The sequence below is a fragment of the Ascaphus truei genome, chromosome 8, assembly GCF_040206685.1.
Source record: "Ascaphus truei isolate aAscTru1 chromosome 8, aAscTru1.hap1, whole genome shotgun sequence".
Lineage (NCBI taxonomy): Eukaryota > Metazoa > Chordata > Amphibia > Anura > Ascaphidae > Ascaphus > Ascaphus truei.
This window is the reverse complement of record NC_134490.1, coordinates 65,381,563-65,395,595: the sequence shown is the minus strand read 5'-3', so window position 1 is coordinate 65,395,595 and position 14,033 is coordinate 65,381,563. Positions and strand designations below refer to the sequence as shown.

Below are 14,033 nucleotides of genomic sequence, written 5' to 3'. Positions count from 1 at the left end.
GGTTTGAGCAGAGTATCAAAGACAGAGAACAGTCGGCGTGGGTTAGACTTGTGCATGTTGATTAGTGCAGAAAAGTAGGCTTGTTTAGCTTGCGAGAGGGCAGAGTTGAAACAGGATAGCATAAATTTGCAGTGAAGGAAGTCTGCGAGAGTGTGAGACTTCCTCCAGAGGCGTGTGGAGGAACGCAGCATGCGTGTGTGGGAGTTTAGCCAGGGTCTAGGGTTAGAAGGGCGAGGGCGGCAGAGAGAAAGCGGGGCATGTAGATCAAGAGACGAGGACAAGACAGAGTTGTAGTTCCTGACCAGGTTGTCAGGGTCTGTAGCAGAGCTGAGAGAGGAGAGGGAGGAGCGTAAAGTGGACTCAAAGTCAGGTAAGTGAATAGAGCGCGGGTTTCTGCAGAACCGGGGGGAAGATGGAGGTGGAGAAGGGGAGAAGCGAGATAGAGAGAATGAGATGAGATGATTACTAAGAGATGCTATTAATAATAATAGTTTTTTCCCCTGTGTAGCGCTGACAGTATACACAGTGCTGCACATATAATTTTTTCCAGGCACGAGCTTACAATCTATGTTTTTGGTGTCGGAGGCACAGGGAGATAAAGTGACTTGTCCAAGGTCACAAGGCCGACACCAGGATTAGAACCAGGCTCGCTTGCTGCCTTTCTGCCTTTACTGACTGAGTCACTCCTTCAGCTCAATGCTATTCCATAAGACACCTTCTGGGTTGGAAAACACCTTACGGACTATTCAAATGAATGGCCCTAAGCTGTCTGCCTGCACCAGAAGGTGTCTTATGAAAAAGCACTGCCTAATTAACATGCTCCTCCCTGATTCCTGCCACCTACACTTGCAGAATACCCTCTGTAATACAACGCATGCAACGCACAGATGTTGTTTTACTTTGCGTAGCCTTAAGAGCTTAAAATAAAAAATATGATTTATGCAAATATATCATCTGACAACATAAGCACATAGTTAGGACTTAATTTCCCATTCTTTTTATAACGGTACAGATGTCTTTTTTTCAGCGACACATATTTTTAGAACTGTGTTATATAAGACAGATGCAATAAAGACGCTATGAAAGCTTTAAGCTCTATCACTCACTATATTTCCCAAATTAAATGTGTTGAACCCACAGGTTAAAATCTTTGTATAAAATCTACGAGGGCTATTAAACTGCAATAGTGCCGATCGGGAACTGTTGCACGGCAACCTCCTATTGGAGACAATGGGGGATATTGTGGCAACTGCGATTCGTGTCAATCCTGGTCTAAAGAGCCCTTTCTGATGGAAGTGGCATGCTTTGCTATTCTTCAATCCCTTCTCCCATGTGCAATCCGTGCGGGAAAAGGCTCTTTTGGACGCGGTCTCAGTCTGGCTCTGTCAATCCCATCAGTTTGTCCAAAAAGCCTCCAACTTGCATTTTTTTACAACAGGAATTCTCGAAGCTCCGTAATCAAAACCGCTTCTAGAAAAATATTTTTTTCTATTTTTTCTATTTTTCTAAGATTGGTATTGGGAGTTCCATCCAGAGCCTGAAATATGGGTTTGGCTAAGAAAGAGCAAAAACCCATATCTCAGCAAAACCCATATCTCAGCAAAACCCATATCTCAGCAAAACCCATATCTCAGCAAAACCCATATCTCAGCAAAACCCATATCTCAGCAAAACCCATATCTCAGCAAAACCCATATCTCAGCAAAACCCATATCTCAGCAAAACCCATATGCTAGGCCCTGGATGGAGTTAGCACCACCTTCAGGTCATTCCACTTTGGCTGTTAAACCAGGCGGGTTGTCACTTTTTATACACGCAGTTTGCAATACAGAATACGGATTTTTGGTTATTATTTAATCTGCCACTTAAGACCATGTCAAACCGTGCGGTTTGGTAATGACGAACACGCAGTTACGAGAATATCCCCCAGTGTGGGTTTCCAGTCGGAATGGCACGATTGCCACCATTGGACCTTAATTAATAAACACTTATGAATGTAGAGGAATAGTAGCAATTGCATCCTTTACTTAATGAAACACAAAAATCGAAAACGCAAGCTAAAAGTGTAATACAAAAAAACCTAAGCAATAACAACAAGCCTGGAGGAGCCACACTATGAATACCTGTGCATATTACATCCTCGTGCTGCTCATTTTGCCTGTGAGTGCAATGGCAGTGGGAGGAAATCCATATTGGGTTGCCACAGAATTTAAACTTTACTATCTACTGTATATATTTAGCACAGAGTGCGTTTAAGAAGCTTTCTGTAAAAATTCACTGCCTCCCACTCAAAAAAGAACATGTTGCAATGTAAAGGAGTACTCTTTTATTTTGTATATTTAATAATAAATATGATCATCTTTTTTTTAGGGTGAGCAGTTGTTGTTTTTTTGCAGTAAGTGCAAAGAAAAATAAATGTTTGCGTGCATCAGTACTATACAGGGCAACAACCCTTGCATCGCCCCATTGTCACATGACATACACTACAGATGAGGATTCTGGGTAAAAACATGCAAATAAGCGCACAGTGTGCAAACTCTTACTTACAGCAGTTGCAACGCATGAAGACCACTAAACACACCTTTGGGAAGGTCTGTAATCTTGTTGCCATATAAAACCCTGAAAAACATGGTACATTGTTATTTTCCAGTTGTATCCATTTCAACTAGTCAGTTTATTTATTAAGATAAGTAGATAAGATCCTATTCCAACAATAAACTGATTACACAACTCTTGCCTTAGTTATAAAGTTGCCTAAAGCTTTCACATATAATTATGGCATGTACACAATATATAGACTATTTAACTAAAGCCTCATAACTGTGGTGAATGTGTATACAAAGTTGTTTTAATGTGCGCTTAATAGTTCTCAGTTCTCAGATTCTTTTTCACTCACTATAGTTTTCAGCATTGATAATCACAATCGTACTAGCTCATTCCGAGCCGGAAGAGCCTGGAATGCACTATAGCTAAAGGGATTAGAATAGTTAATCATTCTGTAAAGACAACCCCAGATCCTATACTTAGCTCTGTTAATAAATATATATGTTCATATGTATGATATATATATATATATATATATATATATATATATATATATATGAAAAAGAAAAACAAAACAGAGAGCGCACGCCCCATAGTGTGATACTGTAACATTTAATGTAGGGAAGGATGGGTGGGGGGATTAAAAACACTCACAATGTGCAAGTTAAAATTAAGCAGTATGTGATTAATAATCACCACCAGGCAGGTCCAAACCGCAGCAAATAGGGAGTCCAAGAACAGCTGGAATCAGTTTCCCAAACAGCGCTGTCTCTCCGGTTCACTTAAAATCCTCCAAATCAATCTGGCATCAGAGTTCGCCTTACTATAACTCCATGTGCTCCCCGGCCGTAAAGGATGCACATAACGTGATGACGTAATGTCGCAAGGTACGTCCCTGACGCGTTTCGTCGCGTTTGATAAAGTTGCATTTGTTGCGAGGAAACGCGTCAGGGACGTACCTTGCGACATTACGTCATCACGTTGTGTGCATCCTTTATGGCCGGGGAGCACATGGAGTTATAGTAAGGCGAACTCTGATCCCAGATTACAGTACAGTATAACAGTATATATTACACATGTACAGTATAAAGTCATACATCCCCCAAACCATTTCAGAAGAATGGATACAGCACTCCAAAGTCCCGCCTGTGGCCCCTGGTTTTGCATTTGTTTTAGACTTTGGGCTATGATTATATATATATATATATATATATATATATATATATATATATATATATATATAATTCTTCTATTTCATACTTTGGTATCCATTCTTCTGAACCGTTGGTTTGGGTGATGTATGATTTTTTTTAATGATTTGGTTAAAATACATGCTAACTGTTTCTGCCCTGATGAAGTGTGGGTATTGTGATGGTTTAAATATACTTCCTTCAATACTTACTTGGAGTGCCGTTTCCTTCTTCTGAACTGCTGGTTTGGGTGATGCATTATGCTTTATTATTTATGATTCGCGCACATGCTAATACATTAAGTATGCTAGAGGTTGTGAAAATTGGCTTTTTTGTTTCATATATGTATATCTATTTAGAACCTATGGAGTGCTAGTGTCAAGGTAATAGGCAGGTGGAATGCATATGTTACGTGCTTCATTATTCCACTTGCTGAATAATGTGAATCAGTTCTGGTGCAAGTTTCCTCATGGAGCAATTTAGTGGCAATTTTAGCCATAAAAGCGTCCCATTACAATCTATAGAGATAAACCACATATATTAGGTCTATTTTACAGGTTTGTAAATCACTGAGCATTTAGTGTAGGTTGTTGAATGCATCTAATTTTTAAATATGTTTCCTCTGTACCTAGCTCTAATTAATCTAAAAGGGCAGTGCTGCTGAAATCTCATCAATTTCAGCCTACAGAAAGCAATCCCATTAAAATTCAAATCTTCCAGTGCAGCCATCCCAGCCTCATTCTATTAAAATCACTCCTTAGAGAGTAAATGGGTTTATGCAGCCACTATAAGAGCTGTGAGCACTGAGAGCAGATATTTCTTTCCCAGTATAACACACTTACCATTTAATATTGGGTTTAATGCCATTTGGAAATTGAAACAGCATTAAAATCTGCCTTACATGAGAAGAATCGGTGAGCGTGAAATCTGAGCTCGTGCGTTTCGGATCTATATCTGTGCTTGTGCTACAATCTGGGGGGTAATCTAATTTCACTTGGGTCGCAGCGGCTACATTCAACTTACAGAGAATTAAGAGAGCGGAGCCCGTGGAAAGCATCGGGGGCGATCTCCGAGATCTGGTTGTTACTCAGGTCTCTGAAACCAAAAAAAAAAAGGGGGGAGATGAGCGGGGAAATGGGGAGATAAAGTCACATGCATTGTAACACTTTCACTGCCGGAGGGGGCCTGCAAAGCAACGTGTTACAACCCCCCCCTCTGAGAACTGAAGAGTTACAATACTTTGCTGCTGAATGCGTGTGATACGAGCAAAATACTGTACTTGTATTACAGGGGTTTATTTAAAAATACCAATGGAAGTAAGCCAATCATGTGAACCAGGGATAGCCAACTCCAGTCCTCGAACCCCCTCTAACAGGTCAGGTTTTAAGGTTATCCCAGCTTCAGCAGAGGTGGCTCAATCAGCGGCTCAGTCGAAGACCAGTGCTGAAGCAGGGATATCCTCAAAACGTGACCTGTTGGGGAGTCTTGAAGACTGGAGTTGAGAATCCCTGAGGACGACGGAGGACATATTTCTGATAACAAAACCCCCCCAGAAACTAACCATTCAAGTTGAGCAGTTTGGGTGTTTATGGAATTCTGGTGCAGACTTTAATGCAATGTATAGAAACGGCTCATCAGAAAGGACATGATGGGAAATAAATAGACTCTTTGTCCTTTAGCAACCATGGTTATTGTTTAGCCTTGTCAAACATAGGCCCATATTTACTAAGCAGTCTTCTGCCATAAGGCGCTTGAAGCTACTTTACAGTTCAATGGACAGAAAGGTTTCTTACGGCAAATAGTGCTTATTAAAGCAGCAGCCAAGCTGACATTTTTTTTTACATTTTATTTTTCCCCCTTTAATCTGTGCATCAATACAATCCACACAATGATAAGTAATTAGCTAAGTTGTCAATCAATCCGTTCTTCTGTAATCGATTGGCGAAGATTTGGCTCAGGGGTTCATTAAATGGCTGTCAGTGCAGCAGAAGAGGACCAAATATGCAAAGTTCTGTGGGGAAGATCATGTGACCAAGCAGTCACTACATACAGTTGGTGCACTGCTAGAGAGAGGGCAGGGCTCAAAAAGGGGTGTGCCAGACCCTGTTTCAGAAGAGGAAGGGGATGTGACTTTGTAAATGGTTGCTATAGAAACAAAAAATGCTTGTTACATTATAATACATTAAAAATGTCATTTCAGAATTGTATTTTTTAAATGCTACAAGTATTTTCTCACAGTACAGAACTGATTTATTTAAAAAAAAAACACATATGTAGGATATTGCTTGGTTTGCATCTTTAAGTATGAGCTATAGAGCCATATTTACTAATTGATCTTAGGCCAAAAGATAACGTATGGCTCACTCCCTTTAGTAGAACGTAGGGTGACTTATAGCTTAGCATAATTTAGTAAATATGTTCCATATAGAGGTGTCAAATGTGAAGTTGTGAGGCACCTGTTAATGATGAATGGTGGGTCACTTTTGCTTGGCATTAGACCAGGGCTGGGAAACTCCAGTCCTCAAAGACCACCAACAGGTCAGGTTTTAAGGATATCTTCCACTGAACCACTGACCTGTTGGTGGCCCTTGAGGACCGAAGTTGCCCAACCCTGCATTAGACCGAAGAGACAAGTACAGTTTTGAATCAATTGTGTTTTCTTTATATAATTCATTTACATCGAAAGAAATAGCAGCAAAAATGCTCATTGCATCAGCGGCCTGTCCAGGCCCCGGATACACCATGAGCTGTACTTACATCCGGCGCAGCTTTTTATAGGGAGAGAAAGCACCCGGTGGGACGGATTTGATTCCATTGAGCTCCAAACGTCTATAGAAATGAAAAGGTTACAAAAAAAATGAATATTAGACACATGGCCACGTGAGCAATTTTACGAGACCTAATGTCAGAATTAAAACAGCAACGGAAATGCACTATGATTGGAAGTGAATGCATTGCTAACTGTATTTCTCTCTCTTGGGGGTTGTATTACCAAATGTGTTGTTTTTCAGAGAGCATAGCACAGGGGCGGCCAACTCCAGTCCTCAAGAGTCCCCAACAGCTCAGGTTTTCAGGATACCCCTGCTTCAGCACAGGTGTCTCAATCAGTCCCTGCTTCAGCACAGGTGGCTCAGTCTCTGCTTCAACACAGGTGGTGCAGTCTTCGACTGAGCCACTGATTGAGCCACCTGTGCTGAAGCAGGGATATCCTGAAAACCTGACCTGTTGCTGGCTCTTGAGGACTGGCGTTGGCTACCCCTGACAGATGATTAAAGCCTTGCTTTATTTAACAGTTATTAGTATATATATTAAATCTTATTCACATTAGACAAACATTAGGGACCATATTTACCAGGGAGCACTAAGCCATAATAAATAGTCTATATGGTGCCTATCAGGGCTATCAGTGCCTATCAGTCTTTGATGGTGTATCCATAGCTATCTATCTATCCATGCATCATCTATCGACTATCTATCTTTGTATCTATCTATATCTGGTGTGTCTATTTGCATGATCTCTCTATGGGGACATTGATGTTGAGAATGAGTAAGAGGGCCTTCCATCGAGTGTGACTCATTCCAAATGACCTATCAGGGCTACTGATGGACAGAACTGATTTGGCTATTTATTAATCTAAGAGAGGAAGTTACCCCAGGTAAAAGGACAGCATGTACTTGCTGTGCAGAATTCCACTTTGGACTGGACTGCACATCCCAGTACATAACTTCTAAACTTTTATCTGAATATTCTTTATTCCATAGACTATTGCATGTAAACGACTGACCAATAGCAGTTATGGGGTTAACGTTTTGTATTATTTTAATTGGGGATGGTAGTAGTGTGTGATTGGTTGAATTTGACAGGTGGGTGGAGTCTGTTTTGACAGTTATGGCTTGGCTGATTTGGTACTGTCCTTCGAAGCTTGACAGTGGCCAAGTGGCCTTCACGCCCGCCCCCTTTAAAAATAAATAAACAAATGAATGATGAACAATAACAATTACAAATAAATAAATGGAGTAGGAGTAATAATGAGATTGTTTAGGCATTGATTTGTAGTATATATGTTTATTGGTGAGGTTAGAAGTTACTATGTTTATTGTATGTCTCTCTCATGTTATGTGTTTTGTAGATAGCTGTGGATAAAATATACATTTTGTAAGTTTCTTTATGCTCAGGTTTGGGCTTGGGAAGGTAAGCAACCATATCTGCAGCCTTACAGCTAGAGCTTTGAGCTCACCTTTGGTCTGATATGGGTCTATACGTCCTACCCACTTGGTTTAAGCCAGTGGCTGCCATTGGTTAATAAGATATATATAGACAGATAGATAGATAGATAGATAGATAGATAGATAGATCACTCCAAAGAAGTTATTATATCATTCCATTTCAGTCAGGAATAATTTGGTGGGTGACAGGAATTATTCTCAGAGTAAATTATTCATTTCACTACTAGAATGTATTAATCAGGATACAATTTAACACTTTATCGTCTATAAGAAAATCTTCTGGCTGTATAATTTGTGCAAAAGTGAAACAAGTCGTAGCCCTCAATTTATCAAAAGGACAAACTCCTATTTTTTTTCCCCCTTCTGTAAATCTGGGGCACATTTTGAAACCGGTTTGGCAGCTTATGGTGTACTTCATTTATATAAGGGACGCTAGATCACATGTGGCCAACTCCAGTCCTCAATGGCCACCAACGGGTCAGGTCTTAAATATATCCCTACTTCAGCCCAGGTGGCTCAGTCGGTGACTAAACCACTGATTGAGCCACCTGTGCTGAAGCAGGGATATCCTTAAAACCTGACCTGTTGGTGGCCCTTAAGGACTGGAGTTGGACACTCCTTCCCTGGATGAAGATGTAAGCCCTGCATGACCAATGTCACTTTATCTGACTGTACCTTACACAATTACATACCGCTTCATCACATATAGCACAGTGCATACTGTTATTAAGCAAAATAATAATAATGATTATGATGGCAATAACGATGATAATAATAATAATAATTATTATTATTAATTTGATAGCTGCCCTTGTCATGACTAGTCTAGGCCTGTACTTGGTGTATTCAGTCATGCATAGCAGGTTAATGGGTTAAAAACGTCATATTTGCTATAGTGTCAATATTTCATAATAAATATACACAAATAAAAGGCAACACACATATAAAGAAAATAAAAGGTGCTTTTCAGTCCGGTATAAACATGTATATTTAAATACACCGACTTGATTTTCGGATTCGCAGTCCTGTGTTACCGAATGTGTCTGCTGTGCTTTATGGTTTGTGTTATGTCCATGCAGCTATCTTAATAAACCCCGGGGGCCCTACTTGTGCTGTGAGCTGCACTTATCACATATCACTTCACATTGGTAACTCTTAACAAGACCTCTTTACAGATTAGGTTTCCACCATGTCCAAGAAGAGACATAAATCCTCTTTTAGTCAACATTCAGCTGAGCCTTTTAGGCGGATCTTGCTACATAACTGGATTTCCGTAAGAAGATTATCCGTACTTACATTTCACATAGAGAAATACAGAAACGGAGCTGTAAGACAGCCCCATTCCTAGATAATGAAACGAGTATTAGTCAGCAGAGCACTGGCTCCTTTAGCTTTAGCGGCTAATTCCACAATACCACCGTTAACATTATACAGACTGTCTGGCCACCTCTGATAGTGCCCTTCCTAGGGTTGAAACCTGACCTCGGGGATTTCTTAATTAATATTTCTCCAAATGACTAGCTAACAGTCCCCAGACAAAACGGCAGAAAGACGGAGTGACCTGTCAGCTGAGCATGGGAAGTAAAATGACCTAGGTTAAGGCTCCATCAATTACATTTAGGGAATGCCAGCATGGGCCAGTGTAATGCTTCAATGTTTTAACAAAGCTTATGTAATGCTTTCAGCTCGGTTGAGTCTTCCGGCTGTTGAAGCACAGCTGTGTATTAACGAAGCCACTTCAGCCTCACACAGGACTGGACAGTGGAACAGATCAGCTGTAACTAAGCACTGCACTCATTGTAAGGGGAAATGATGTCTGGTAACACATGGTGGGGACGGTCTGCGTTCAGCTTTTAGCAGAGATGCTGTTATTAGACCACAAGGGTCCCTGGTTTCGTCTCAAGTGCACCTGTCGCACAATAGACAACTGTGAACTGCAGTTAAAAGACAGCACGCCTGACAAGTTAATATTCGTGGCAGACCACACCTGATCACATCCGGCTCATGGAGCAAGCATCATTACCGAACCTTGGACTTACCCTGACAGCATTGGCAATAACATGACTGCATGTTAGCATTAGTATAACTGTGTGTGTTATCACCGATCTACATGAAAGTTATTCATAGACAATGCCACAAAGGGTCCTTTATAGGGTTGTATGAACTTAAAGCACTTTCACGCCCGTGTAGAAATATTACATTTGATTGTAAACCCACACACACCCACACACACACACGTATATAGATCTAATAAGAATAAAGCATGTCCAGATTGGTGGGTAGAATAAAAGCATTGCATGTGAATTAATTCAACAACAAGAAGTACCTGCATTTGTTATAAAGGTAGAGTCACATTGTTTTTCCACGATACTGTGTTTCTCATGCACTAGAGCGCATTACATAGGGCTTCAAAATATCCATGTCTACTAGCTAGAAGGGAAGGTGATTCCAGTGAACAGTCTTAATACGTCTCAGTAACCTCTGGCATGAAGGTTAAGTCCAATCAGGGGCGTAGCTATAGCCCGGAGGCCCGCACTCTTGAGGGGCCTGCTCTTCCCCCTCCTCTTCTCTTCCCCCCCCATCTCTTCTCTTCCCCCCCCCTTCCCCCCTCTTCTCTTCCCCCCCCTCTTCTCTTCCCTCCCCCCTCTTCCCCCCCCCCTCTTCCCCGCCCTGTCGGCGGCAAACTGCGGGAGATGCATTAGGCTGAGCTTACTCTGCCTACTACCCGACGTTGCGCGCGTCCGCGGTTGAGCGCGATGTGTGAACATCCCCAGCAGACAAAATGCGGGACAGGGGTAGACGTCATCCTCTTTTTAGAAAAAAAGAAGATGGAGCTTTCATTCATTGGCTGGCGAAGTACAAGTGACGCTGCACAAAATCACAAATTCAGGTGTCTCCCTGAGTTGCAGCAGCGTCAACGCTGTACTTTGCTGCTGGGAGTAGTTTCAAGTCTGAAAACTCCCATTGGCAAACATGAAGGAGTGACGAACGTGCTCACGCATGTAAGCGCGCAGCTAGCAGAGTGAGCGGGCCTTAGGCCTCGTTCAGGGTGCTGGAGGCAGGAGTTGGAGGGCGGGCGTTCGCGAGGGAGGGCGGCAGTCTGCTGGGCGATGTGTGTTCATCCCCAGCAGACTGTTTCAGGAGTTGAGGAGGGGGCGGGGCTACAGACGGGAGCTTAGGGATCGAGGTTGCAGTCTTGAAATCATTCTGAAGAATGATTTCATTGGCTGCTGAGGTCCCAGTGACGCTGCTGCAGCTTCAAAAAACGATTGGTTTGTTTATTGAAACTGTAGCCAGCGTCAACTCCGGGCTTCGGAGACAGGGCAGCTGCTAACCTGACAACCAGTATTCAATTTGAATACATTGTGTCCCACGGCAGCTCGCACGGCAGCACGCCCTCCCTCCGAAGCCTGCACCCTGAACGAGGCCTTAGAAAGGAAGGGAAATCCCTTCCTCTGCAGAGCTTCCGTAGTTGGGCGGGGCCTGGTCAGGGGGCGGGGCCTGGGTCAGGGGTTGGGGCCTGGGTCAGGGGGTGGGGCCTGGGTCAGGGGCGGGGCCTCAAGAAGACTAGCATGCTGGAGCTGAAACCTGAGAGAGGCTGGGAAAGGTGAGAGGGGGGGGGAAAGGCTTAAATCACTGTGGTAAAGACAGACATGAAAGGGAAGAAGAGACACAAAGAGAAAATGAAGTACAAGAGAGAGAGGCAAAGAGAGAGAGGCAAAGAGAGAGAGGCAAAGAGAGAGGTAAAGAGGCAAAGAGAGAGACGCAAAGAGAGAGGTAAAGAGGCAAAGAGAGAGAGAGAAGGAAAGGGAGAGAGAGCAGGAAAGAGAGAGAGAGAAGCAGAGAGAGAGGGAGAGAGAGCAGCAAAGAGAGAGAGAGAGCAGCAAAGAGAGGGAGAGCAGCAAAGAGAGAGAGAGAGAGCAGCAAAGAGAGAGAGAGGCAAAGAGAGAGGCAAAGAGAGAGAGAGGCAAAGAGAGAGGTAAAGAGAGAGGTAAAGAGGCAAAGAGAGAGAGTGAAGGAAAGGGAGAGAGAGCAGGAAAGAGAGAGCAGCAAAGTGAGAGAGAGAAGCAGAGAGAGAGGGAGAGAGAGCAGCAAAGAGAGAGAGAGCAGCAAAGAGAGAGAGAGCAGCAAAGAGAGAGAGAGAGAGAGAGAGCAGCAGACATGCGGAGGAGAGAGAAGGAGACATGAGGGGGAGAAGATAGAGAAGGAGACATGTGGGGGAGAAGAGAGAGAAGAAACAAAGATGCTGGGAAAAGAAACCTCAGGTTGTTAGAGAGAGGATGACAAGGAAAATATATGGGGGATTAAATAAAGAGAATGGCACGTGTGAGAGAGGGAGGAAAAAAGACATGAGGGGGAAATAAGATAAATACATGAGGGGAGAATATATGAGCAGTGTAAGAAGAGAGTTTTTGGGGGGAGAAAAAGTAATGCTGGGGGGTGGAGCGAGACATGCTCGGAGGGCGGGAGCGAGACATGCTCGGAGGGCGGGAGCGAGACATGCTCGGAGGGCGGGAGCGAGACATGCTCGGAGGGCGGCAGAGAGACATGCTGGGGGGGAGGGAGAGAGGAGAGAGAAACATGATATGGGGGAGGAGATAAAGATTCTGTGTGGAAAAGAGAGAGAAAGATATGCTGGGGGAGAGGACAGAGACATGCTGAGAGAAGAGAGATGCTGGAGGGAGGGGAAACGAGAGAGACATACTGGGGAGTGGAGGAGAGACAGGCTGTGGGGAGAGGGGTGAGACCTGCTGGGGGAAGGGAGAGGAGAGAAAGATGAAAAGGAGGAGGGGGAGAGAAAGAGATGAAAAGGAGGAGGGGGAGAGATGATGAGGAGGGGGAGAGATGATAGGAAGGATCAGGGACAGGATGAGGGAGGGAGAAAAAAAAACCAATCAATGAGAATTAATATTAATGGGACCCTGAATTGTTTTGCCCGGGGGCCCTCCATGTCTAGCTACGCCACTGAGTCCAATGTCTCCTCTCGTGAAGCATCAGCCCAGGGTTAGCGCAGGCATACAACAAAGACTTGCCAAGAAGACTTTAGGACAGTACTGCATGTTTCACATAGTGCTGCAGGCTAATTTGTATGTGTGTTTGGGGAGGGGTGCGTGTGTGTCAATGTCACTTTGTGTGGCTATGTGGCTCTGTCTGTGTGTGTGCCACTGTGTGTGCCACCGTGTGTGTCACTGTGTGCGTGTATATTGGGGAGGGAGGTTATTGAGTGTGGGGAGGGGAGAAAAATACATGGGGGGTGGGGTGTGAGAGAGAGGGGTGGAAGGAAAGGGTGACGGAGGTGTAAGAGAATTCAAGGGGGTTCTCGCAGGGCTGCTGACACGTGGGTGGGGGGCCCCGGTAGAAACATTAGTCCTGGGCCCCGGGAAAGCTGTCTGTGGCCCTGGCTGCAGATATGACATATGTCTTTACCCATGTGTGCAGTGTTTCTCATCCCTAAAGGGTTCCCTGCAATTTTCAGGCCATTTGAAAATTGTACCAAATACAGCAGAATTTACAATGCATCTGATCTCAGACACGCTATTAGAGAGGGTTGGGGTTCCTTACAATGCATCTGATCTCAGACGCGCTATTAGAGAGGGTTGGGGTTCCTTACAATGCATCTGATCTCAGACGCGCTATTAGAGAGGGTTGGGGTTCCTTACAATGCATCTGATCTCATACGCGCTATTAGAGAGGGTTGGGGTTCCTTACAATGCATCTGATATCATACGCGCTATTAGAGAGGGTTGGGGTTCCTTACAATACATCTGATCTCAGACGCTCCTTTAGAGAGGGTTGGGGTTCCTCAGAATTTCACAATATATTTATAGGGTTCCTTAACCAAAAAAAAACAAAACGTTAAACACTGATCTAGTGTGGAAACGGAAACTAAAATACTTTAGTTAAAAAATTGTATTCATTTTTCACTGTTGAATGAGATTTGAGGCAGAGCACTGAGAAACGCCTTTACACACAAAGGTAACATACATCACACCTGCTATATCTGCTCCAAATTTCTTCTAAAGACGTCTCCCTAGCCAGCTTGCACATTTTATACGAACATACAGTCACATC

General features: G+C 43.4%; 1 protein-coding gene across 1 annotated transcript in view; it reads right to left on the bottom strand.

Annotated features, from left to right (window-relative positions):
* The window catches only part of SLIT1 (slit guidance ligand 1), a 259,749-nt gene that overhangs the window by 70,906 nt on the left and 174,810 nt on the right, over positions 1–14,033 (bottom strand). Inside the window, exons 10-12 of the mRNA XM_075612392.1 lie at positions 6,492–6,563; positions 4,758–4,829; positions 2,548–2,619 (exon numbers count right to left, since the gene is read on the bottom strand). Of these exons, the coding sequence (XP_075468507.1) occupies positions 2,548–2,619; positions 4,758–4,829; positions 6,492–6,563 (216 nt within the window). The remainder of the gene's footprint in view (positions 1–2,547; positions 2,620–4,757; positions 4,830–6,491; positions 6,564–14,033) is intronic.